At 52.1% G+C, this 26,597-nt stretch overlaps 2 protein-coding genes across 3 annotated transcripts in view; both read left to right on the top strand.

Moving 5' to 3' along the window:
* Positions 1-15,186: 15,186 nt before the first annotated feature.
* On the top strand, positions 15,187-22,397 carry AMBP (alpha-1-microglobulin/bikunin precursor). Its single transcript, XM_085308360.1, has 10 exons — positions 15,187-15,297; positions 16,544-16,686; positions 17,211-17,287; positions 17,964-18,077; positions 18,583-18,684; positions 19,329-19,366; positions 20,359-20,437; positions 20,559-20,726; positions 21,041-21,217; positions 22,324-22,397. The coding sequence occupies exons 1-10, from the start codon at positions 15,187-15,189 to the stop codon at positions 22,353-22,355; spliced, it is 1,041 nt and encodes a 346-aa protein (XP_085164486.1). The 3' UTR covers positions 22,356-22,397.
* Positions 22,398-23,913: 1,516 nt separating this feature from the next.
* The window catches only part of RABL6 (RAB, member RAS oncogene family like 6), a 54,235-nt gene continuing 51,551 nt past the window's right edge, over positions 23,914-26,597 (top strand). For both annotated transcript variants that reach the window (XM_085308323.1, XM_085308322.1), the window contains exon 1: positions 23,914-24,534. In XM_085308323.1, the coding sequence (XP_085164449.1) occupies positions 24,405-24,534 (130 nt within the window). In that variant the 5' untranslated portion in view covers positions 23,914-24,404. The remainder of the gene's footprint in view (positions 24,535-26,597) is intronic.

The raw sequence follows: 26,597 nt of genomic DNA, 5'->3' as shown, positions 1-26,597 counted from the left end.
CAACAATTCTGTGATTCTGTGATCTCAGCACAGACAGGTCTCTGCAAGCTGGGGGCAAGAGCCCATGTTGCAGGAGCAGTGTAGTGGCTTGCTAGACACCTAATTTTCTGAAAGCATCTTTATTTATGACTAAAACACTCAGTCTTCCCAAGGTCCCAGTCACATGGGGAAGGAACAGCAACGACGCAGGGTCAGGGCTCCCCAAATGCCTGCAAAGAACAGGGAGTAGGGCTGGGCCAAGCAGCCCAAGAGAGCATGGGTGCAGGATGGTGCTGGTTTAGCGTCCACTTCCCTGCATGTCCCTGCAAGCTTGTTTCCTGGCATGAGGAGCAGGTCATAATCACCCCAGCCACAGCGTCCTGCTGGGGCGGCCGTCCCCCAGCGGCTCCGCGCCATCCCTCGCATTTCACCCTGCTTGCATTCAAAGCTACGGTGACAACTTCGAGCCTCCCCCTGCTCCCTTTTCCACTCACAACTCCCCCCCATTCAAAGCCTCTGTCCTTTTAAGCTATTTTTTTCCCTCCTATTCATTTCCCRCACGCCTCTGTCCTTTTCCCTTGACTAGCCCCTCTCACGGAGCAGCTGCTATGCTAATAAGCACGAGGCAGAAAAGGGAGAGAGCCTTTGCAGTGGTTGGGGAGGAGAGAAAGACCCTGAGCCCTCCAAATGCTAAATAAATCCAGGGCTGGAGCAGCATCCTCGAACAAAGAGGCCTGGCCTCCCCCCTCTCTTTTCCTTCTTCCCAATTCCACCACCTTTTCACATTCAAATCCATTAAACAGCGAGCAGAAAGACCTCGAGTATTCATAGCATTGCATTAAAGAGAAAGCCCCGTGGTCCCTCTCCACCCCAGGGCCTGGTGGAGGGAAGGACTCCCCAGCCTGCCGCRCTGCCTGGGCGTTGTGTCTGCGGCGGGGTTGGTAAATGCTGCACTTCCCAGCCCCTTGACGGAGCGGAAGAGGAACAAAAGGCCCCTGGCTACCGCACAGGGAGATTATTTTCTTTTCACTTGTGTCACTAATTTCATTTTTCTTCCCCGCCTGGGAGCTTTTTGCTCCTCTACTGAAATGGTGCTCCTTGCAGCATCAGGTTTCTGAAAGTAGCAGAACCAGCTGTTGGGTGTCRTAGTCCCTTAGATGGAAAGGACTTGGGCCAGGAGAATTTGGGGAGATGAGAGACACTGCAGGCCAGCTGTGTTACAAGTTGAGGAGTCAGGGGGACCAGCTGTGTAGTAAGTTGAGCAATCAGCCTTGGTGCATGGGACCCAGTGCCATGCCCCATGTGGAGGCTCACCCAGTGGAGGCTTTGGTGAGGAAGTGTCACAGCAGTGACRGGGACATCCATGRAACCCAAATCAAGGGGAAAGGCAAAGGTCTGCCACCTCAAACCCAAAGAACAGGGCAGAAAGTCTTGAGAAAGGGTGAAAAGGCAGAGGGCCCACCAGCAGGGTTCCTGCAGAGCTGGCACAACCGGCAGCAACCCCTGGCACAGTCCGTGGCACAGCTGATGCCCTATCAGTCACCTGATCGAGGATTGGCCACTTCAGCCTGACCATGTGCTGTATCTACCAGCCTCATTTTTGGGTCCCTCATGCACCCCAGCCAAGCAAATCCCAATAAAGCCTCATGCTTTATTGAGTTAGTGGCAGCAGGACCATAAAGGTTTCTTGTGTTGATAACTGCGTTCCCTTATAACAGAGAGAAATGCCCAGACTGCTGTTTTCCTATCTTTTTTGCCATTCTGCCTCAGAGTTAGAGCACCTTTCTGATGCAAAGACCCCAGACCTTGTTCCCTGAGCAATGGAAATGGGTCAGTGTTTGCCATGGCCCCCCTTGCTGCCAGCCCTTTTCTACAAGCTTGCAGAGGCACAGCAAGAGGGAGAGCTAGTCCCTCTAAAACCTTCTGGACACCATAACCCAGCAGAACTACTTGAATCTGCTTCTGATGTCACTTCCCTGCCTTGGACCACTGGATGCTGCCCAGCACTGACCATGAAGACTGATTGCTGTTGATTGAAAACGAGTTTCCAAGAGCATTCCCCAGGCTGTCAGCCAAGTCCCTGGGCTCTAATTTGGCACAAGAGCTGCAGGCATAGTGCAGTGTGTGAAGTCCCAGCAGCTTGCCTGGCTAGAGGTGCAGACTTACTTCAGGGAGCCTGGGCAGCAGGAGTCAGCTCCTTGCAGCCCTCATGACATGGCCTGCTGCTTGAGGCGGTCATGGAAAGCAGGACAGCAAAGCTGCTCTTCTCCATTGCTTTATTGCACTGTTATGAAAATGTGCCTGGGCTGATCCAATTAGGGCCATTTGCCTGAAGCAGCCCAAGTGTCAGCAAGGTCCCTTAAGACCTCCACTGAGTGCTGCCTGCTGCATCAATGGTGTCAAGATGGTAACGCATGGTCTGCAGCAAGAACACATTGCTGCCTTCCCATTTTGGTGAGGAAGTGTCCTCCCCCGCTGCATAGCATAGCTCTGGTGTGTGCATGAGGTATGTGGCTGTGTGTGCTGCTCCTTTTGAAGTGTGCAAGACATCGGGAGCTAAGACCAACTTTTGGGCTGTACCAGCTCCAGTCTGCTGGATGGAAGCATCAGGAGAAGCTCAGCCATGGAAAGGGTTGTTCTTGGACACTCTTGCCACAGCCTTGGATGGGTTTCCTGCTGTTTCTCATGCAGGCAGAACTTGTTTCTGCCCCATATATGGGCCACAGCAAGGATCAGATGTGGCCATCCCACATATGTCGCGGAATAGCAAGAGCAAGGGGCCTCACTCTGCACTGGATTTGCTGGTCCTGCCATGCTCTTACACAGTGATGAAGGCGGAGCTGTAAGTGTGCTCCATATTACTGCTAGTGTCCAGGCTGGTGGCACATCAGTTAGTGGGACAGCTGAAGGGATGTGGCTCTTYTCTGATGGAGAAAAAGATGAGCACAGGCTTTTTTTCTCCTTTGCCTTCCAGGGCAAAAAATGGAGACAGATTTCTGGGAAGAATTTTGTGCTCTTCTCTGAGATCAGAGCAGTTTCTGACTGAGTCACAGGACTCTGACAGTTAGGGCTGTCAAATACTGTTAGATTTGTTAAAATCACGATGGCATATGAAGATATAAGCTGACGGCCTCCAGCGTGTCAAGATGCTGAAGGGCAGAGGGATCTCAGGAGATTGCCTGTAGCCTTTCAGGTCAGGATGCTTCCAKCCTCAAAGCCACCCAGCTGCTGTTAGAGTGATGCCAGTTGGACAATGGAGACTGTGATGGTCACGTGCAGTACAGAGAATGCAGCAGTAACTGGGACAAGGAGTTGTGCAGCTTGGTCAGTGGGGTGGCATTCAGCTCTGACAGTGAGGTGTCAATGTGGAGATGATATCTAGGCTCTTTTGCATGCTATGGAGAAAGGGGAAGGTTTGAGGTGCTCACACATAGGCTCCTAATGCTGTCTGAGATGTTCTCATGTGTCCTGCCTGGCCTCCATTGGCCACAGGATCTGTCAGTCAGCATCCCATCTTTTAGCCTTGTATGGATGTCTTGGGTGTCCCCAGGGCACTAAAAATGGCAGAAGATAGATATATTTTGGCTCCTGAATCTTGCCCCAGTGCAGTACAATCATAAGCCTGGAGAGCAATAGAAGCTGTCCTGACAGGCCAGCTCCACGTGCTTGGCCACATCTCACCCTCAGCTCCTGAGAATACGTTCATGCAATCACCAGGGCTCCATCCTGATCACTGGAGATGCCACACAGCTTAGGGGTGTGCTAGGAACCTGAAATGAGGGTGGTAGATATGGCACAAGTCCACAAGAAATTTGGAGCAGGAGGTGGGGACAGCTGGGACATCCCCCAGAACCTAAAATGGCACTAGCCCTATGTAGGACATGGGGCATGGGAGCTCAGATCCCTCTTTGCAAACACTTGCAGTGCAGGGCCCCAGATTTTTGTGTGTACAGTCCTGAGCCGTGTCCTTACCTGGCAACCTGGGCTCCCCATAGTACTGTTAGCAGTGTATGATCCTCAGTGTGCATTTGCAGCTGCTTCTTCAGGGAAACAGAACTGCTCTTTGCCGATCTACCTAGCCACTTTCTCCTATCATGCTCTTCTCCAGCTTGAATTAGTCTCATAGTTACTCCTCTTGTTCTCAGTCCATCTATTCTGCTGCCATATCCCTCAGCCCCACTCCAGCAAATGTGACAGCCACTGGGCCATCACACATGGCATACGCCCATGTTGGCTCTGCACAAATGGCTCTAGGTACCTACAAAGGAAAGTTGAAGTRGCAAGGACTCAGGGCAGTCTACAAAATCCATCCAAAGGCCAGGGCACATTAATGGCCAAATCTGCTCTTTCACATTATCCGTGATAGCTCTGCTACTGCTGCATCAGAGCAGTCACTGCTCCCCACTGCAGACCACTTCTTTTTTTCAGCTTGGAAACCTTTTTTGTGCTTCAGAGGCTTACTGGGCTCAGCCAGGAACTTGCTCCCCCAGAAGAAAAGCTCTAGGACAGATGTCAGCAGGGACCCAGACATGTTTCAAAAAACAACCTCTTCCTGTTCTTCGAATAAACACACAGAAACCAGCTCCAGCTAGAGTGTCATCCTCAAATTCCATATTCACAGAGAAAGATGGGTGTTTCCATCCCCGCCATAGGGAACCTGTGTATGCAGACATGAAGGGCCAACCCAGGACACTAACAATGTGGAGGGGGCTTTGCTGCTCTAGCTTCATCCTTGGGGAATCAGCCTTGTTGTGACAAGAGGGGTGACCTTGGGCAGAAAGCCCAGCATTGCCCTGAGGACAGCAGGCACCAGTCCTAGCACTTCCCATGACTGGAGGTGACTCACTCCTACCCGCACRGGGCTGCTGCTCTGGTTCCTTGTCTCATATGCAACATTTGGTTGATCTGGTGTGGAATGTGCAAGAGGTGTGGAAAAGCCTTAGCTACTGCCAACAACACAGTCCTGCTCCTAGGTGACTCCCCTTGTATCCTTGTGAGCATGATCAATGACAGATGATCAATACCCCCTTGGGCCCCTCACACACTCTCAATGTGGCCCCAAGTCCATGCTTTAACCTCTTACTCTGCTCCAGCCTCTTCTCAGGGTCAGTTTCAGCCATAATATCCACCCTGCCCCAGAGCTCCCCAAGRAGCAGCCCAAAGACCAGAGGATGACAAATCCTCCAACATTCACATGCTGGTGGCACAGGCTAGATGGGATCTGCAGGAAGAATGGGCGCAAATTACTGAGACGCGTCTGCACCTCAGATTGCATGCCTCTAGGGGGTGCTGAGAAGGGCAGTGAGCATCTACTTTTTTCTTGGTCTCCTCCAAGGCTGAGAAAACCTGGTTGATGAGCAATGGAGCACCAGTGTCCCTGGTCCTGAGGCTATGTCTGGAAGTGCCCAGCCCTTCTCCATAAGAGCAATTTCAAGCCTAACCTGCAACGTTCAGGTTCCAATGTTCCTTTGAGCACTGAAACAGTGGTGCTTGCTGCAAACTTGGACCCTGCATGTTGCCTTCATGAAAACCAGGCACATAGTTCTGCTGGGATGAAGGCCAGGTCTGTCACAGTCCTGGAGACTCCAAGTGCCCTGCAGCATTTCCAGAATAGTTGTAGAGCTGCCACAGGCTTGCAGCTACCTCCTCATCCTTGCAGGGTCAGCATTGGAAGCACGATGGCCAGGGTTGGGCTGGCCGAGAGAAGACTGGCTCACAAGTGCTTACTGCTGCTTTCCCCCACCATCACCAAACCTTGATGCACAACAGTGCAGCAGCCGTCGCACAGCACCCTTCCTGGCCAGATCTACCTGCAATGGCAGATGCAGGAGGAGCCAGTGGCAGACCTCTCTGCACTGGCTCTGGGGAGAAATGGCCCTGCTTAGCAATGCAGGAATGCAGGTCGTGCTGAATACAGTGGAGGCGGGTCTGATCTGGTGCCCCACTAAGCCCCCATTCTTTCCCAGACGGTGCATCTTGTATTCAGGCTGCCTGCTCCTAAGCAGAGTGTCTTTAATCCTTCCCTTGTCTCCTCCATTCCTTTTCAGGCCTTTGGCCAATGGGAAGGAGATGAGCAGTTCTCTCCAGGAAGGAAATTAAAAGCAGGGAGGAGGGTAGGGAGGAGGAGAGTGTGGGGAGGGGGACTTGGAAGGGGAGACAATCCTGGAGTGGAGATGCCAGTCATCAGGGTCTCAATAGCCCCATTCACCCTGCCCAGCCACACAGAAAATCAGGGTCACCAGGATCCATGCCCTGCCTGGAGACAACTGTTGCTTTATTCTTTTTAATTGCTGGAAAACGCAGAAAAGTTCACTTGTGTGTGGCTGGCTTTGGTGGGGGCTGTGCAAGGGGGGCACAGGCAGCAGAGGGGAGGGGAAGGAACAGGGTGAGGCTGACACACAGAGAGAAGGGACACAAAAAGCAACCGCACGTGAGGGTGGAGGCTGTGACCTGGCGCCGTGGAGGAGCCATCTGTATGGCTGGGGCTGCTGTGGCAGGACAAGGAGAGCAGCAGGGAGCCTCAAGGATGTGGCACTACTCTGGGACATGTCCCAGTGGCTTTGCCCCTAGGGAGTGCCTGGGAAGGGCATCTGGGCTTGGAGGCATAGGGGGATGTCCGAAGGCCACCAGCCAGGCAGAGGAAAGGCCTATGCTTCCCTCTTTAAACAGACACACACAGGCAGATGAACAGATGTCTTGACATCTCCAGGCATGGAAACACCTGGGCTGATGCCTCAGGCCAGAGACGTAGTAACTGGGCAGCAACTGCACACACACACATGCACACAGAAGGATACAGAGATATTTTGCCACCATGACACAAAGATACTGACACACCTTCCAGACTGAGATGCAGCTTTGCCGCCTCCACTCAGAGGGCTTCATCCTAGTGAGATCCTGCCCCAGGTGTGGCTCTAGTCAGGTGGATGAAGATATACATGTTCCCAGGCTTACACCTTAGACAGCCAGGCTGCCCAAGAGCAACCCAGGTGATAACTCTGCCCATCCTCCCCCCAGCTTTCTATGAGCCTATGGGTGATTTGTGCTCCTGCTCAGACTCCAGATTTGGATGATCCTCCCTCCCCTGGTCCAGACTGTCCTCTGCTTCCTTTGCTCCCCTTCACTCTGCCCTTTGTTAAACATTCACCTCTATTTCCCTGCTGAAAGTGTCAGTGATGTGCTGGCTATGCCGTTATTCCTGTCTACTCTCATCCAAAAAGAGATCTAGGTGAAAGATGTGCTTTTTCTTTACTGCAAGGATATTCAGGGCAGGAGAGGCTTGGTCATTTGGGACAGCTTGTCGTCACCCCATGAGTGTTTCCAAGCTCTCTGTGACCCACGGGATAAAAGGCATCGTTCCCAAGGCTTCCTTCATACCATGGCCCATGCCTTCTTGCAAGTCCTCAGCTTATCCACCCTGCACCACTACCCTACCTACTTTCTTAACCTGCATGGGGCTGGCCAAGCCCAGTCCAAGTAGAAGCAGGCAGCATCTGGCACCCCAGCCAGCCTTCAAGTCCAGGAACATGCCTGTTGAGCATGGCCCAAGTCCAGGTTTCCTGACAAGCCCCACATTCTCTCCCAGGACAAGTAATGATGTGGGGTATTCACATCTGCATGAGGAGCTGATGATCTGCTCCAAAGACTCCATTCTGCCATGGTCAGAATGATAGTCCTCCAAAACATTGGGGGTGGGGAGCAGAGCCTTGGAGCTAAGGGAGCACCCAGTGGACAGAGAGGTGGAGGAGAGGCAGGTTTGTGAAGTATGGCAATGAAAGTCTGCTTTCAACACAATCAGCCCAAACTGGCCTTGTGCAGAGGGGCTACAGGATACACTGCACCCCAAAACACAGCCCACACTCAGCATGTGCATGCAGCCGCAGCTCCCTTCCTGGCAGATGTTGTTTTAAGGCCATAGCTGTAACTATTTTAAAACTGTAACTTGACCAGACCTGATCAAATGCAAGCAGAGATGCAGACATCCTGGGAGACTCAGACAGGAACATTACCACATCTGTGAGACAAAAAACCATATGGGAGACAAACAGGGCCCTGGGCGTTCAGAGCACTTGGAGAAGGACATGAAGCAAAAACAACCACTGACCCCCTGACTCTGCCAGACAGTTAGCACAGGAGTGAGGGCACAACTTGCAATTGCTTTTACATGCATAGGCTGAGTGAATGTTTCATTAAGATGAGATATAGAGATACGGTTTGTGGCTGCGGTAAATGAAGCTTCTTAGAACCATGAGATTCAGAACCCACAAGAAAAGGGATTTTTGAGGGCTGAATCTTGACTGTTTGGGATCTGGCTGAAGAGTTATTGGGGAAACTACTCCATAATAAAAACCACAGTATCACAAGATTTAGCAGTGGTATAGAGAGGGCCAAGCATATTCTATAACAATTTCAGGAAAAGGAGCGATGTAGAAACAGGGCAAGCTATCAACCTCCCTGCCACAGATCCTAAACATAGCCTGGATGCTCTTAAACACTGCATTAGAAGCTTTGATAAAATGTGTGTCACAATTCAAAAAGAAAATGAAGTGGTTTGAAAGCCCCCTTCCTAGCTCAGAAGAAGAATCAAATGGAAGTACTACAGAAAAGGCCAGTGTTTCAGAAACAGAAAGCTTGCCTAGATGAGAACAGGAAAGCTCACAAAACGTGTCAAATCAACTGTAAACAGGAGATTAAAAGGCTGAAAATGAATGTGCAGCACACACTGGAAAGGATGTTATAGCTGGTTAAAGAACATTCTTTTAAACCATCAAGTGCAGAAAGCTGGCTAAGGAATGGGGGGACGTCCAGGATATAAAAGAATGATAAGGAGATAATAAGGCTGCACAGAGAAGCTCAGTATTACTTCCTGTTGGTCTTTACTGTCAAAGGTGGCAGAGAGATTTGCAGGTCTGGCATAGTTGTCGTAGCAGGTTGGTCAGAGGAGCCAGATCAATTTGAAGTAAATACAGAGGGAGCTTCAGACTAATGGGATGAGCTGACCCTCAGCATRTTTCCAGGGCTGGATAATGTTAATTCACATCCTAGAGAAACCGAAATGTGAAGCTGCAGAGCTGCTGAGTACAGCATGGTACCTCTCAGTACACCTGTGGGGCAGGCTTGTGGGCAGGAAAACTTTCAGCTGTGGGCAAGTTAAAGCCTGGAAAGTCTCACTGTTATATCCCTGGCGAGATAGTAAAACCAGTAAGAAAGGGTAGGATTGCTGAGTCTGTCACTGAACATGACCCAGAGGACATAATCAATCTAGATTTTTCAGAAAGCCTCTGACAAGTTACCACACCAAAGGTTATTAAAGAATCCAGGTTACTATGGGAGCAGAAGAAAGGCTCTTTCACGAACTGATAACTAGTTGAAGGATTAGAAGTGATATGTAATAGGTAGGGCTGAATGATCTCTCTTCAGGATGGAGTACCATTAGCACTGGCATCCTCTAGGGACCAGTGCTGGGACAGGTTTTATATTTGACGTGTTCATTCACCCTCAGGAGAAGGAAGTGTACAGGGAAATTTCCAGGTTCACAAATGATGCTGAGCTCTTCTGGATAGCCACTCACTGTGCTGATGGCAGGGAATCTCAGAAAGACCTCACAAAACTGAGGGGCAAATAGGTAGCAGGTGAGCTTCAGCATGGAAGATGAGGCTTCTAGGGAGGAGTCTGAGAGGGACTTTGACACGGAGCTCAAGACAAGTGGTGGAACTCAGGAGGAGAACTCAGAGCCATCACTGACCTGCTGATTTCAGAGAACTGTTAATGGGCAGCAGCAGCTGGAAAAGCCATGAAAATGTGGTGTGATCAGGAAGAGTGCTAAGAACAAGACAGAAAGCATTGTTTTGCACCTGTAGGAAACCTTGGGGATCCCTCATCTTGAGTGCTGTGTGCTTTAGCTCTGGTTTCYATGGCTCAAGAATGAGATAGAGGAGTTGACCTTCTCTAGATCTTCTCTGTGATAACTAAGGAAATGGAATGCCACCTGTATGAGAAGCAGGGATTCTCCAGCACAGAGAGAGGAAGGCCAAGGGTAGATTTGACTGGAACTTGCAAAATCTGAAGATGATGGACAAGCTGAACATGAAACTGTAATACTCTGGTAAGGAGTAAGAAGCACTAGAAGTAGATGGGTTTAGAACAAATATAAAATAAAATTTCTTTACCTAGCCAGTTTTGAATTTCCAGRGCTTACTGCCACAGAGGGTGGGGGAGCCAGACAGCATCAGTAGCTTCCAAAACGGACTGGACACAATCATGGACAACAGATTTATAAATGGACACTGACAGGACTAGGCAGAGATGCCTCTCTAACTTTGAATGCTGAGAAGTGGAAGAGGATAGTGGCCAGGATCATGTAAATAAACAACATCTTATTCCACTATTGGATTCTGAATACTCTCAACATTTCCTGACTCAGGAGACGTCTTATGCTCTCCTACTGCAGAAAATAGCAAGAAGTTGAGTCATGAGGCTTTAGTAGGATCAAGTGCAAAGTACTGGARGAGGTTGATGTAATGTTAGACTTCATATTTCACAGGTACAAAGGCAATGTCTTGTCCTTTTAGCCCTCTCTGAGCAATCGGACCTAGCCTTTACCTCTGCAATGGTCTGTCTGATGTTCCATGAACCAGAAAGTAAGGGCTACACAGCCTCTGGTGCTCCACTTTTGGTGCCTGGCAGTGCCCCAGGGCTTTCAGTGCACTTCACAGCCACTCTTTGCAGATGGGGCATCAATAACTGGGTATGTCATGCCTCCTGCTCTTCATGCTGGACCCCAGGACAGGCTCCAAATAGCACTGTCCAGCCTTGTGGTTCTCCATCACACCACCCTTCTTCTAGGTTTGCTGAGCAGGGAAAAGTGCTCAGCCCTCAGATCCTTGGCCATTGCTCATAGTTAAAGATGGGGAAACCCTCCGTGACAAAACTCACAGAAAATAGCACATAAATCATTATAGCCAAAGAGGGATGCTCACTTGGGCTTGCTCTCTACACAAGTGCCTGCACCTGACAAAGGCTCCAGAACACCCTAGGATTTGCCATGCAGGATCAAGTGGGTACCTAACACATGGTGAAAGCTGAAGGGTACGGTCATGACCCAAGTGGTATTTTCCAAGTTAAAACACAATAGATGAGCAGGGAGAAGAGTATTTCCAGAGGATGGGCCAGAGAGCCAGTAGGACAAAGGTGCCTAGACCTAACTTCATGCTCACAGCTGGGTTACCTGAGTTTTGCAGTTCCTTTGATTCTAGTCCAGGTTCTGGTGCTGATAGTGCTATAAAAGAGAGGCTGCAGTTGTCAGGCCCTCTCAGAGCTGGTGCGGAGTTGGGGGATTGGACTGTGGGAGTTTTATAGAGATTTCTCCTTATATTTAGTTTCTGCCCAAACAAGTCTGAAATCAAAAYGTTTTCTAAACTTTCTGCAAACTAGAAGGTCCTTTGCATGCCATAGCTCCTCCAGGATCACTGCTGCCTCTATTTCTTCACCAGTCAGGCTCTGAAATCAGCAGGAATGCTTTTCCCTGAGCAGCAAGAGCCAGCTCCTCTAGCCTGCCACTTCCCAGCCTGACGTTTCTCCAGGAGGCCATGCAGGACACAGCTGCAGGGGATGGCACAGGCCGAGAGACTCCATGCACACCTGGGTCCYATCAGCAGCAACCTCTGCAGGGCCAGGCCGTACATAGTCCATCAYTGCAGCCCTGTGCTCCAGTGATGCATGATCTTTCTCAGTCCCCATCCCTGGGACGGCAGCCATTAAATGATCCTGGCACAAATGAAGCCACAGCCTCAGGGAAGGAGACAGCACATACATTCTCAGAAGTGAACAACAGTTCTGGGGCTGGGGGGAGGGAGATTGGATCACTTCTTTGGCCCCTTTCTCAGTAAAGTGTCTGGCAGTGTGTGCAAGCTCAGTTTTGCAGCCAGTACAGCTGCTCCCCAGCTTTCCTGGCACTAAGATGGACCCCACGGGACCATGGTCACAGGCAAGACAGTAGATTCACATGTACAAAAGAGGACATGAACAGACTGGATGTGTCTCAGGCCTGTAGCTTCCTAAATTGTCCTCTGGAAAGGAACAATGCTCTTCATTTCTTCTTAGTGCCAGTGGGAGAACAGGAGCCAAACAGCAGCAACAGGAAGGATGCCGAAGTGCCAGGGCACTGGGTCCCTACCAAGGGGGAACTAGGCTCTTGGTAAAGAATAGCGGTCTCCAAAGATGTTGTTTAGGAGTATGTGCCCTGTCTTGTATTACATGTTCATGCCCTGTGTCTGCTGCTGCTTGTGTTCATTTGCTTCATGGGGAGTTTCCTCGCATGAGCACCATGGGAARACTTGTTCCCTGCAAGGACTGCACACAGGCAAAAAGGCTAGACGAGCAGTCCTGATTCAAGGACCAGTACCTGCCTCTCGTTACTCCCAGCGTTAACTTAAGGCCTGAGGACAGCACAGGGCTCCATCCCCCATGTGAGTAGTACATAGTGATACCTGCAAGTGAATACTTTGCAAAGCTCCCACGGCTGGGATGTGCTGCCTGTTGCTGCACGTCCCTAGTACCCATGAGCATGTCAAACCCCTGCCACTCTGGCTAGTGCCCCAGCCATGCTGATGGATGAACAGATGCTCGGAGTAGGCACAAGAGATGGTCAAAGCGGGGAGGTTAGTCTCATCCAACCCCCTTGCCCATCTGCCCGCACTGGGTGGGGGGTTGCAGCTTGACCAGCAGGACCCACGGTGAGGACCTGCACTAGGAGTAGAAAGAGCCAAGTCATTCCTTACCTCGAGCTGCCATCTAGCGTCAATGGGAAAGGAACAGAGATGGGGACAGGAAGGTCTGCCTGGCACTCTGGCCAGCCCAGGGACTATGTGAGACTGGAATAGCTCTCACCCAACCCTCCTGTCCAATGATCAAGCAGGATCCCAGATGCCAACACAGACGTCATACAACTTGTCCAGGCCTTTTCAAAATCTCTTTACTGTCATGTCATCTGGAGCTTAGTCAAAACGGTTTGTGAGCAGGGACTGACCTGGTGATGGTGCCTGCCTCCAGAAAGCTGAGAGTGCGAAAAATCAGCTGTCAGACCCCATTTCCTTGAGAATAAGAGAAAGTTAATGAGGTATACAGCCAGCTAAAAGCACTGTCGGGGACACTAGTAAGGGTCTTACTGAGGGGTAGCTGCACAGATTAACCCTCTGTATCTGGTTAACAACAACACCTACCTGCCAGCTCATCAGGCCTGCCCTAGACTTCCAATTGCTCCCAGCTCCTGGGGTAGTGGCTGATCTATGGGACAGCAAGCCAACTCTGTCACCCTTAACTCAGTAGCTACATGCTTTTCAAGGTGGCTGGTAGGGACTACCACTTAGACCATGGAAGACAATAACAAAGAGGCACACAGGGACTGCTGGGTCTTCTCARCACCCAGGGAAGCACCTCACTAGACCCAGGGCTGCTTTTAGGCTTAGATGGGCTTCCTGAGGCAGAGCAAAGCWCCAGATATTTTAGTGAGGTCGGTTACATTAAAGTCAGCTCATGCCCTCGCTCTCTGCCCTGACTCAATGCTCAAAGGCCTCACTGCTCCTGGAGGTCATCTCAGATGTGCCACAATGCTGCCTGGGGATGACAGCAGGGGCTGGGGCTGTGCACCCTGCCAGGACCACTGCCTGTTTGGGCAGGCCACAGAAGCCATGCAGCACCCAGATCTCTACACAAAGCATCCATAGGTGGCTCCTGATAGAGTCAGTAGAAGGGAGGAGGGATGAAAGTCCAGCAGGCACCTGCAAGCATGCCTCTGGTTCTGGCCTTTCTCTGTAAATATTGAGTTACGGGCTGACTTGAAGAGGGGCTTTTGCCCTTTGCTCTGTTTGCCATTTCCCTCAGGCTGTTTGGTTTCAGTTAATCATCCTGAGAAGGCAAACACTGGTGGGGAGGGATGGCCTGCCCCTCTGTGGTTCCTCCAGTATCTGCTAGGCCCTGGGGATACTTGGCAGTAGGGTGAGTGGCACTCAACCTACTCCTGGGCATTGGTTGCCGTCAGGATGAAGCCTGGGAGTCCAAATGAAGGATTTCAAGAAGGGCATCCCCTCTCCTAGGAGGGAGACAGACAACCCAGGCTTTCGATCCCTCCAGAGAATGGTCAAGACTAGGCAGAATCAGGGATAACCACAGGGGGCCCCTAAGGTCCTTTCCTCTGCAGGGTCAGACTAGTCCACAAGYCAAGGGATGTCTACATGTATGTGTGAGCTCCAAGGCTTGGGAGGTCCTTTTGGCTCACCTGGTTTACCTGGGCTTGGAGGTTCCATGCCCTGACCCTCATTTAAAGCAGGCTTATATTCGGAGCTGGTCAGACTTGACCCGAGCAGCAGCAAGGGATGTGCAGGGCAGCCATGTTAGTGGGGTTTCCTTCACGGCTATCATGCCTGTACATCTGCTCATGGCTGCCAGCAGCAGGTCTGGGAGGTCTGATCAGGAGGAACAGTTTAAATATAGTGTGCAAAGGGCAGATCTTTCCACACTCTGAGCAATCCCTGGTTGTCAGTGGGCAGGGAAGGTGCCCCAAGCAAGAACTCAGCAGCTCGCACAAGGGTTGCATACAAGTTCACATCCTATCTCAGGCAATAAGAGAAAAATACACTGAGGTTTTGCTTCTGGGTCCTCACGGGGAGTAATTCAGATCACAAATACAAGACGGAGAGCCCACTGCCCTGGGAAGGAGCAAGGTCTGATGCAGTGGATCGAGGCTGGGGGGCAGCAGCAGGACTGTTTGTAGGATCCCACAGCAAGAATATGAATCCCAAGTTAGAATAAAGGAGATAGCGGCAGGAGGTGAAGGGACAGGCAAGGATGAGGATCTCAGCCAGGCCGCAGAAGAGCAAGGTGTGCAGGAAACCTCCGAGGGACTGAGGGCAATGCACAAGGATGCTAGCCTCCCCTCCTTCATCCCATGCCAACTCTCAATAAGACTCAGCACAGCTATGCCTTACAAATCCTGGCCATTTCTGAGGGCCACGCTGTGATGTGCCACAGGGCCTGCCCGGTCAAGGTATGCAGGGCCACGAGCCACCCCCACACCTCCCTGATAGGCCCCAGTGCTCCCCTCCCCACTGGCTGCCAGTCTGAAGGTCACGCTCCTGCGCTGTGGGGACAGCACAGAGTCCGGGATCCTGGTCAGCAGTTGGGGCTGAGGGCACTCTAAAGCTTCCAGACATGATGTTTTGGAGTCTTCTTTCCTTCCTTCTCCTTGTCGCAGCCAGTGGGACCCCTATTGGGGACCAGGAGGAGGATATCCAAGTGCAGGAGAACTTTGATGCTGAGCGGGTAAGAGCAGCCTGCAGTCCCTTTAGCCTGGGGGCAGAGGGGATGGGGGGAAAGCTTCATTTTGTTTTCCTCTGAACAGGAGGAAAATATTTCCCATTACTGTTCCTATTCCCATGCTCTGCGGGATGGGTCTTGGCAGTGCAGACCTCCTTGGGGTGCCAGTTGGGAAGAGGAGCCAGCTTGTTGTCCTAGGCCATCATCTCATTACACTRTGGCTTCCCCCAGCAAATACCCCAACAGGCAGCTGGAGCCCAAGTGGCTGAGGCAGATAAATGCCATGAGATGCTTGTTGATCTACCCAGCCTAAGACGTATGTGYAGGGCCTGCTGACAGCCCTAATATGCAGGATTCATGGAGGGTGCAGGCTGGCTGGGATGGGACATGGGATATCACTCACTGGCATCTCCATTCCCCACCATGGAGCTCTGCACATTCCCATACATGCATATGGATCTGAGCTCTCCATCAGGGGAACATGGGATGCCTGTTAGATGCTACCTAATGGTTCAAACTCTGCCTAGTGGTTAGAGCACTCCCCTGGGATGTAGGAACCCCCGCTCATCTCCCTCTTCTGCTGCCTCAGACTGTCTGAATCCCCATGCAAAAGGCTACAGTGTCAGCCYGGGTGCAGGGATGGGCCCTATGGAGAATAGGTGAGATGTGGCTGACGTCACTCACTTAGCAGCGAGCACCCACCTCGGATGGGGCTCCAGTTCTGGCCCTCACTTCCCTGGCTGTTTGGTGTGAAACACAGGGGCATCTAGCCCTGCATTTTGGATCAACTCCCACAATCTCTGCACACTTTCTGCTTCACATATTGACTTTGTGGATCACATGGGGAGAGATCAGCACCTTGTTCCAGCCCTCAATATTGTTCCAGGGCCATGTACCCATGCTTTACTCTGAGTTTCATGCTCAGAAAGCACAGTTTTGTTGTAAAGCCAGTGACCCAGTAAGCTTGGCCCACTGTCCCTCCTGAAAGGCAGCATGCCAGCAGCTCTCAAGCCCTGCCAGTAATCCAAGTCTGAGAGCCTGGGGAGGTTAGTGACCAGGGATCTGGAAAATCCTGCTTGGAGTCCAGCAGCTTCTTAAATCCTGCAGCAGCTTTGACCCCTAGCACCCTGCTCCATCCCCCCATTGACTGATTTCTTTGCCACAAGTGTTTTGGTTCTCCAGAAAACCACAAGATGCCCTAGCTTTGGCGAAGAGTGGTCACAGCAGAGATATCCCTTTCTTATCCCCACAGATGTATGGCAAGTGGTATGACATTGCCATTGCCACGACCTGCAAATGGATGAAGAACTACAAGGAAAAATTCAACATGGGCACACTGGTGCTGGGCCCTGGCCTGAATGATGATCAGATCAGCACCATCAGCACCAGGCTCCGGTATGCAGTGCTTATGGTGTAGGCTTTTGCTGTGGTTGCTCAAGTCACTCCCAAAGATTTCCCATCCAGGGGTGCTGGATTCCCCAGGGTCTGGGATCAAGCATGGAGAATTACTTGCTCTGGCTGGAGTTTGAGCACTGAGGTGGGCCTAGATTGAGCTCAAAATAATGAATGCCCAATCTCAGCCCAAAAGGGTTACTGTTTCCTGACAGTGTCGTCAGCTCTGCTCCTCGTGGTCAGGGAAGTTCAGAAACTCCCCTCCATCCTTTGTTTTTTGTTCCCATCACTGCCCTGTCTGACAGAGGCATTTCCTGTCCCCATGTCTCACCAGGTGATTTCCCTCTATCTCTCACAGCTGCCCAGGACTCCAGACTAGAAACAGGAGGCAGCAATACATGTTTGGGCAGCAGAGATTTCAGGGATCCTGTGCCATGGCCAGTCTTGGTGCCTCAGGCAGGATTTTCATGCAATAAATAGGAAAAGATATCACTCCAAGCAGATGATTGCTTTCTTCCTCTCTCTAGGCAAGATGACTGCACCCATGTTTCGGGAGAATACCAGAAAACCAGCACCCCTGGAAGATACACCTACTATAACCCCAGTAAGTTAGACTGACTGCTGATCTACTTGGCCTGAAAGCTGCTGAACAGTCAGGCCATGCAAACCAGATCTGGGCCTCGAAGTACGCAGCTGGTGGTTGGGAAAGAGGCTGATGAGAGCAGAGCTCCCAAGGAAAGGGAAACCACTCCATGGTTTGGGTTGTTTCCAGACAAAAGAGGGAACAAGGTCCTGGGGGCTGTTTCAGAGCTGCCCATGTGTGGGCACAAGGCTATGGAATACCTGAGCAGATCCCTTCCATCTCCAAGGTCCCATGCCAGGGCGGGCTCCCACTAGCTGTGTTTCGGGAGTATGGATAGTATCATCTCCTTTGTCTGCAAACCTTTGTTTTTGAATCCCCTCAAATAATAAGAGATCAGGAGGCCCAAATGGAGTCATGGTTGCATAAGGGTCAGTAGCTGTTTCCCAACAATCAGATCATTTCTTGAATTAAGCGCCCAATTTCAGCCCCTAGCTCTGGGTTGTCTTATCTTCCCTTTTTTCTTCCCTCATATGAGATGCTCTGTAACAGGCCCTGTCGATGGCATGCGTTGTGTGGCTGGCACAATCTCCAGCCTGGTGTCACTGTCTCTCAGCTGGGCCCCTTCCACTTCCATCCTCCATCATCATACACACAGTCAGGGCAGAAATGACATCCTGTGCATCTCTGTCTTACTCAGAATGGGATGTGTCTATCAAGTCCTATGTGCTTCGCACCAACTATGAAGAATATGCTATCATTCTGATGAAGAAGAAAAGTAGTTTTGGTCCAACTACTACACTGAAACTGTACGGTATGTCTGGCTATGACACTTTCTGGGCAAGCAGATTGTGCTTGGGTGGACTAAATAGCTCACTAGCACTGCCCTTCACTTGGCCTTGAGGAATCTGACCACAGCTTTGAAGGTGGTGACTTGAGTCCAGTTCATCTTTGGCAGGGAAAATGATGAGTTTTATGGCTCAGCTTAGAGCCATGTCATGCTATGAATGTCCAAACAAGGCTGTCATGTGGGATAAATACGGCAAAACATGCTTGGAAGAAACCCAGATCTGGAAGTGGCAGGAGGTGCTGTCTTCCAGGACTGAGAGACATTAAAACCACTTTATCAAAGTCCTTAGTCAAGGCTGATGGGAGAATAACGTAGGAGAGTTTGGATAGGATAGTGAGGCTTATACCACCTCTACCTGCAGATGCTTGAGCTCCGTGGGCTGGTGGGTGCTTGGGAGGCTACATACCAACCCTCTCACACACCAGCCACCAACTGCCCGTTGACAGCTTGTTCCCCTTCCCTTTCCCAGGGAGGAGCCCAGAGCTGAGGGAAGATCTAATCGAGGCTTTCCAACAGCTGGCTCTGGAGTTTGGCATCCCTGAGGACTCCGTCTTCATCCTCACTAATAAAGGTAAATCATTGCTCCCCTCTGTGAAGACACAGTGCCTCTCCTACTGGCTGCCCCCCCTCCCCGCCCCAGCATTTCGTCTTGGTGTGGCTGTTGTTTACAGTGTGCCAACTCTGGTGCACAGAGGTGGGGGAAAAGGGAGATGTTCAGGATGGAGGAAGGAGAGAAAAGGACTTTAAAGTGATGGGGAGGAGGACACAAGGCCACAGGTCAGCCAGGCTTCTACCAGCTTCGAGTTTTCTGCTGCCCCAGGGCAGCTGGTGGGGTCATTGCTGTGCCTTAGAGTCAATCCTCCCACAACAGCTGTGATGGGACAAGGCTGCAGGATGCCAGAGCTGACCCAGTGGGACACTTGCAACTGCTGCCCTTGGCTGGGCACTTCCAGGACCTGAAGAGCTGCTTGCTTAGCCCAGCAGCCCAGAAAGTGGTAGCATGATGCAGGTGGGTGTGGGGATTTCACAATGAGGCTTATGAGAGTGGGAAGAAGTTGGAGTGCCTCAAGGACATGGAAAGCAGCAAGTGGGGAAGAGTGCCAGGGGCAAGCTGGGAGGGCATCTCTTTGCATGGTACCAGGCCTCAGTGAGATGACTTTGTTGAGAAACTGTCCTTTTCAAGCTGCTGATTTTATTTACCATCATCTGACCTAGGTGAATGTATCCCCCAGGAGACTGCAACTGCACCGGAGGTGAGTGGTTCAACTGGGATCTCCTGAGAAGGATCAAGGCTGGCCCTCCAGGCCAAAGCCACTGAAGATTCAGTGTCCTGGGACTATAATCTGTGTACCAGGCACACTCTTCAGGCAGCATCTCCACAAAGCACCCTGGAAGGTGCTCTTTCACATCTGCTGGTGGGCTTTTGCCTGCAAGGATAGGGGGACAGGAAGGAACAGGCTGAAGTGGCAAGGGTCCTGGAGCAGTCAGGTGGGCACAAGATCCCCTTCCAAATATAAAGCAACATCCTTTTCCTACTCTGATTTTTGTCTAGTGTTTCATAGGATAAAAGTTACTGCAGCTGGAGCCTAGTATCTCTTAGAATTGSCTGTCTTTGAGTACTGCAGCCAGGATGTGGAGACCACCACCAGGGTGGGGAAAGCAGCTCAGTGCTGAGCCCACATCAACCTCATATTGACTAAGATCTGGCCAACAGAGAGCCTCTGAGGGCCAGCTGGACTGTTAGTGAGAGGCTGGTGCTCAGGGAGCCAGCAAAGAACATACACTGGGCTCTGACATAGCCTCAAGCTAGGCACTGCTCTAGGAGGTGAGGTAGATGGAGGTCTACATCCTACTACCTGCTCCATGTGAGGCTCTTCACTCTTTAATACCCRTATCCCCACCTTGCCCTGATCCCTTGGCTATAATTGCCCAATATTTAATGATCTTGCAGGGCTGAGTTTAGAAGGATTTTGAAGAGGAGATAGGAGAAAGAGAAACAGCCCACTTGGCTGGAGAGCAGATAAAAATATTCTGGAGGATAAACCATCATGTGTAAGYGAAAGCCAGCAGCAGAAACATGTTCTCAGGCCAGCTCAGGGCACGACTATGGCACTGCACGTGTCTTTATCTGAAATACATGGATCTGGCATGGATCTGGCATAGATCCAAGATAGGGATCTTGGATGAGGACAGGGCTGCTAGATATGGAGGGAACCCATTGACCTGCACTTCCTCCCCTGTGCAGAGGGCACGGAGAGCAGTCCTGCCTCCTGAAGAGGGCTCAGCTGCAGGCCCCCTGCCCCTTTACGTCGGCAATAAGGAAGGTATGACCTGGGAGAAGATGGGCTGCACTGGCCCTCAACAGCGGGGCATCCCTCTGCCCCATGCCATCGCTCAGTATCTGCACCATTTCCCTGCAACTACCTATGTCCTGCTCATCCACAGATTCCTGCAGGCTGAACAGAGACCCTGGGCCTTGCAGCGGGATGCTCRCTCGTTTCTTCTACAACTTCTCCTCCATGGCCTGTGAAACCTTCCTCTACGGCGGCTGCCTGGGCAATGGCAACAACTTCTACTCAGAGAAGGAGTGCCTGCAGGCCTGCAGGACAGAGGGTGAGTGGGATAGCCCAGTGGTACACTCCCCAGCCCCAGGTTGTCCACAAGGGCTTGGGGCCTGGGAAAGCAGGGCTAGCCTGGAGGGAGGATGGAGAAAGAGCATGGGGGGCTCTCCTGGTGGGCTTAGGGCATCTTGGAAAGAAGTACAGGAAGTGTCTTTGCAGAGGCAGTAGAAGGAATTGGGCAATTTGAATGATCTTGTCCAGCATCTGTGTGGGAGTTGCTGTTGTGCACCTGGGGGTTGGCACAGCACCCTGGCCCTGAGCACCTGGTACCTGGCCTGCCTTCAGATCTGCCCTATGTCTCTGCAGCTGCCTGCAGGCTGCCCATCGTCAAGGGTCCCTGCCAGAAGCCGGTGATACGTTGGGCATTCGATGCAGCCCAGGGCAAGTGCATCACTTTTAACTACGGAGGCTGCAAGGGCAACGGGAACCAGTTCTACTCGGAGAAGGAGTGCAAGGAGTACTGCGGGGCTCCCTCACTGGGAGGTATGGGCCATCTTGCGCACACCGCACCATCTCTTCCCATCATCCCACTGCATCTGGGCTTGCAGGAAACCAGGGTAGCAGCTGAGGAGGTGCTGCTTACAGCACCTCTGGTCATGCTCTGTGCTGGGCATGGGTGTGCTAGGTCTACCTGGGTGTGGGGCAGGTTGGTCCAGGGTATGGGATGAGTCCATCCTGGGTACAGGATGGGCCTGCCCTGGGTCTGACTGGGATGCATCTGGTAGGGGTCTCTCCTGAGTACAGGATGAGTTTGTTCTGAGTCTGGGTTGGAGCTAGGATAGTTTTATCCTGGGTCTAGGATGAGTCTATCCTCAGTCTGGAATGGGTCTGGGATGGGTTTGTGTTGGATCAGAGGTGAGTCCATCCTGGGTCTGGGACTCTGACGAACTGAGGAGCACGATCATTTTTCTGCAGATCGTATCAAATAGGGGGACTATAGAGGCCGCAGACTTGCTGAGACCAGGATTGGACTTCAAAATATCTTGACGAAAGGGCTCTGAACAAGCTTCAGTGTGGTGGGGAGCAGTGAAGTGACAGCCCCTGGGCAGGGGATACTCAGTACAGTTCAGGGAGGGAAAAGCAGCTGAAAGATTGGATGGGTGTGGAGAGACTGTCACAACAAACAAGCACTGAATTGGGGTCCCAGCTTGGGGTGTACTCTCCATGCAATGCCTGCTGGATCCTTCTGCTCTAGTTGGCATGAGGGCTTCTATTTTGGAGCCTTTTGAGAGATAGTAGAGCAAAGCACTGGGGAGCAAGGCCAGGGCAGATGTGGAGTCTCCATCACTGGGGGATTTCCCAAATAGGGATCTGTAAGGACAGTTACTCCTGCTTGGGGGATGTTAATGTATCCCCTTGGTTCCCCGAGCCCAGCTCAGCGCATGTACCCCATGGCTGCCCTGTTCCATTGTCAGCACACATGGCCCTGCTCACCAGCGGAGGCCAGGAGCCCACCACCTGCGGGAGTAAGGGGATGCTTGGAGGGTCCCAACTGCTTCCCGTCTGTCCTTAATAACAAGGACAAAGCAAGCAGCTCACCATGCGATCCGCAAGTCCAGCCATCACACCATGCGCTTCTCTTCTTGCAGAGGATGAGGAGTTTCTGCATTTGTCAAACTGATGTGGGGTGGAGGATGAGCTGCGTGCACCAAGCACAGGAGCCCGGGCTGGGCAGGAAGGCGCTGGGAGCAGCCCTGGCATGCCGCCTGCAAAGCCACTGCCATGACCAAGCAGTAAATGTCTCTAATGTGACTAATGAGCCCCACATGTCCATCTGGAGCCCACAGAAGTGCAGGGTGGGGTGGAGGGGCAGTTTCAAGGAGGGACTAGGTGATGCTGTTGAGACCTCCCTGACTTCCCCCACTGGGTCCCCACACCCCATTAGGGCTGCTGAGTGACCTCCACCGAGCCTCTGCTTTCTGCCCCTTTCTTGGTGCTGGGGTGGCACCAAGGGGCTCAGGGCATCCTGCCGGATGGGCTTCAGCCTCCCGTCTCCCACGTGCTGACGGCCGGCAGCTAGGAAGGGGGCACTGAGCACCTCACTAGGGGCAAATAATTCATATGGCAGCACAGCAGCAGCAGGAAGAACCTGGTGGACTGTGAGCACCCCGTGGCTGGTACCACCGCTCTCTCGGCCCCACTCCTGCCCACAGCACACCGGTGAGCATCCCGGTGGACACAGGGAGCATGCTGCCAGCCAGGTGCACAGCGAGCCAACCAGGAACTAACGGAGCACCCAAGGACCTGGGGTGCACACGGAGGGCAGCCCTGGGCCCCAGGGGGCACCCAAGGCCCTGGTGGGGGCTGCTGTGCCCATGTACCCTCTGACCCTGCCGTGTCCCCCACATCACGGCCCCCACGGCTCCCCTCAGGCCACAGCGGATCATCTTCCCCCCRCACACACACCTCATCCCAGGCCCTGCCAGAGACTGGCAATGGGGAGCATGGGGAGGAGGTGGGCRGGGGCCTGGGTGACAGTACAGGATCATGGGGCGATGCTGGGGATCACAAGGGGGTCATGGTGGGTCAAGGAAGGGATTAAAGGGGGCCGGAGGGTCACAGGAGGATTCTGGGGGTCACTGGAGGGCACTATGGGGGGCTACAAGGGGTCATGGGGGGTTATGGGCAGTTATGGGGGTTTCACTGGGGGGGGCTGGATTCATAAGAGGGGGTTATGGGGAGTTATGTGGGTGTCATGGGGGACTTGGGGGGCACAAGAAGGGATTGGGGTGTTATGGGAGGTCACAGGGGGACCCTGGGRGGGGGTCACAGGGGAGCAATGTGGGTGCCTATGGGGGGGTCACAGGGGCTATGGGGGGTCACAGGGGGTTCCTGGAGATCGCAGCGGGTCACAGGAGGGCTTACAGTGGTTATGGGGAGCCACAGGGGGATCCTTGGGGGTCACACGAGGGGATTCCGGGGAGTCACTGGAGGCTATCGGGGGCGCTGGAGGCCGCCGGGGGATCACAGGGGATCCGGGGTTGCAGGAGGCTTGGGGGGGGGGTCACAGGGGCCCTAGGGGAGCCCCACAGCCACTGCGCGGCTCGGTCCGCAGGGCCCGGCACTGCCCCTCGGGCGGCGGGCACGGAGCCGCCCCCGCGGCCGGGCCGCGCTCCGCCGCCCCAGCTCTCTTGGCCTGCGCGAGCCGCCGTAGCCGGCGCCACCGCCTCCCGGCCCCTCCGCGGCGAAGCGGAAGAGGCAAGATGGCGGCGGCGGGCGGCGCGCGCCGCCTCCTCTTCTCCCGGCACCGGGCCCCGACCAGCGGGGCCCGATGAGGCTGAGCCGCCGCACCGCCCTCGCCCCCGACGCTCGCAGGACACCCCCCCTGCCCCGCGCCTCTCTGCGCCGGCCCAGCCCCGGGCCATGGCCGGCTAGCGCCTCCTCCGCCAGGCACGCGGCGGGGCCCCGCCTGAGCCCCCTTCCCCGCCGCGTCGCCCCACCGGAGCGGGCCCGGCAGTCGAGCCCGCAGACCTCCGCCCTGCCGAGCGCCGGGCGCCCCTCATGGCGCCACCAGCCCGGCCCCAGCCCTGACTTGCCCTCCCCGCGCTCCGAGCCGCGACCTTCCCCTATGCCTCCCCCGGCGCCGTCTTGCCYCTGAGAGCCGGAGCCGCGGCCCGTTGCCTGGAGGTGTCTGAAGCGCCGGTGGTGGCCAGGGTGGGGGACCAGGAAGATGTTCTCAGCCCTGAAGAAGCTGGTGGGCTCGGACCAGACTCCGGTCAGAGACAAGAATATCCCTGCAGGGCTGCAGTCCATGAACCAGGCTCTGCAGAGGAGATTTGCCAAGGGAGTCCAGTATAACAGTGAGTTGGAGCCCAGCTTCTGGGGAGTCACGGGGGCGGGTCAGAGAAAGCCCCGGGCGGGAAGCAAACCTCCGCGGTGGGTGGCAGCCGGTGCCCAGGTGGGCCCAGTTTCCAGGAGCCCTTGTGGAACCGTGACACGCRTATGCTATTCGTCTTGTGTGGCGGTTCTTTTGCCAGCAGTTGTCCGAATCCAAGTATGCAGTTAAATGTCAGAGCATGCAGAAATGTGGGTAGAGTAAGAGGTGGCAAACTTTATGTTTTTGTGCCAGACTTAGGAACCTGTGGTGCAGCAGTGTCCCCAGTGAGCAGGAGATGTCCTGAATGCCTACATGCCTTATGCTGACTGTGGCACAAGAGAGAATTTCTTGTAAATCAAATTTAGCCAGTTAAAGCATCAGGAGTGTAATTCCCCTGAGTGCGTGGGTGACCTTCTGTACAGCCCTGGATCATAGTATTTATAATTAAGCGCTAATGGTTATATGRTAAGGGACTTTTTGAAATCTGTGCTCTGTCAGGCTTTATTAAAAGGTGAGTGATGTATGCCCTTTAACTACCTTGGTACATAATTTCATTATGATTATCTGTTTCTGCAACTGATACATTTGCTCTCTTTCTCTTTTTTTTTTCCATAGAACACTTTCAGAATTATTTTAATTTCAGTATTGAGGCTCAGGGTTGTGTTTTTTCCCTAGAAGTTCAGTAAAGGTTATTTCTAATAAAATATCCCAAGAAGGAACTGCAGGTATGTGCAATACATCCCAAAGCACCAGTTGTGATACAGAGAACAGTATTTATGTCATCCTTGCTGAAAATAGACATGCTAACACAGAGCACTGTGAGTATTAGTTTGTATGGGTCTGTGCCAGCAGTGAAGTTTGATTACAGAAGACTGAGAAATCAGCAGTTTGGAATAAGGCTGATTTGTAAACATGCTGCAGAATAGTTTCTCTAAAGGCTCACATGTTGGGGAAATGSAGATTATGTTGTATCGTAATCTGAAACTGTACAGGCAGGGAGAATTTAGCACTTCAGAGTTTGGAGAGGGTTTTTTAGTGTTACTGTGATGGGCTGCTTTTGAATTGATGCAGTTTTGAAGCTCTGTGCCCTAGTAGGGAGAACATTTGGTGCATTTATCCAGATCACATCTGTTAAATATGCTAAGAACAGTGCTTAATTTAGAAAATAATATCTTAGCAAGGAGTCATGAATATGAACAGAAACAYTGTGTTACTGTTAAGGGACTTGATTCCTAATGGAGGATTAGGGATGAGGGTGAAACTGTTGTACCTGGGCATATAGCACTGCATTGCCAACCATATACCTGGGAATCTGCTAAAGACTATTGATCTCTGCAGAGGCTATGTGGAGGCTACAGACTAGAACACATTCATGTGCTTCACTGTTAAATGTTTAAGATGAGGTAGCTAATGTCAATGCCTTTTTGTTATACAAATTGAAAGTTGATTTCTGTGGTAGTGAATGTTTGTGTTACATAAAATAAATATCAACTGCATCTTGCTGGCACAAAAGTAGAACGGGATAAATCTTTGTGTTGACTACCTGCATGGGGGACCAACCTACATGTATGTATACCTTCTTATTATTAAAACAACGGGGCCAAAAAAATGCAAACAGCTCAGCTACAAACAGTACCTTGGCTGCATTCTCTCTCATTACCGAAAGCCTCTGGAAAGCTTTTTGTTTTGTGCCCTGTCTTGACAGGATTTGTGTTCTCATTACTGCTTTCATATCTACAATAAAACTGCAGCTTTCTGTCACTGCCTTAAGGGAAGCTTTCCAATCTCCATAGTAACTCTTCCCAGTGTCGCTATTATATAATATTTATAGGAGATACAAGGAGGCTTATGACGGATTTTGAAGTACCCTACATAACCATGGCAGTTGATAAATAGGATGGGTTCCAGCATTTTGAGGTTATAGTCTCAGTTGAATGTAGGCTAGAAGGACTGTCATATGCAAATGCATTGCTAAGAGAAGAGCAGAGCTGTTCCCTTAGCCCTCAACCCTGTGTTACTGTCAATATGCCTTTTTTTAGTAAACAC

Source organism: Rhea americana, unplaced genomic scaffold (genome assembly GCF_003343005.1).
Source record: "Rhea americana isolate MKP2758 unplaced genomic scaffold, rheAme1 scaffold_273, whole genome shotgun sequence".
NCBI classification, from domain to species: Eukaryota; Metazoa; Chordata; class Aves; order Rheiformes; family Rheidae; genus Rhea; species Rhea americana.
The sequence above is the reverse complement of the archived record's forward strand: the minus strand, read 5'-3'. Positions and strand labels throughout refer to the sequence as shown.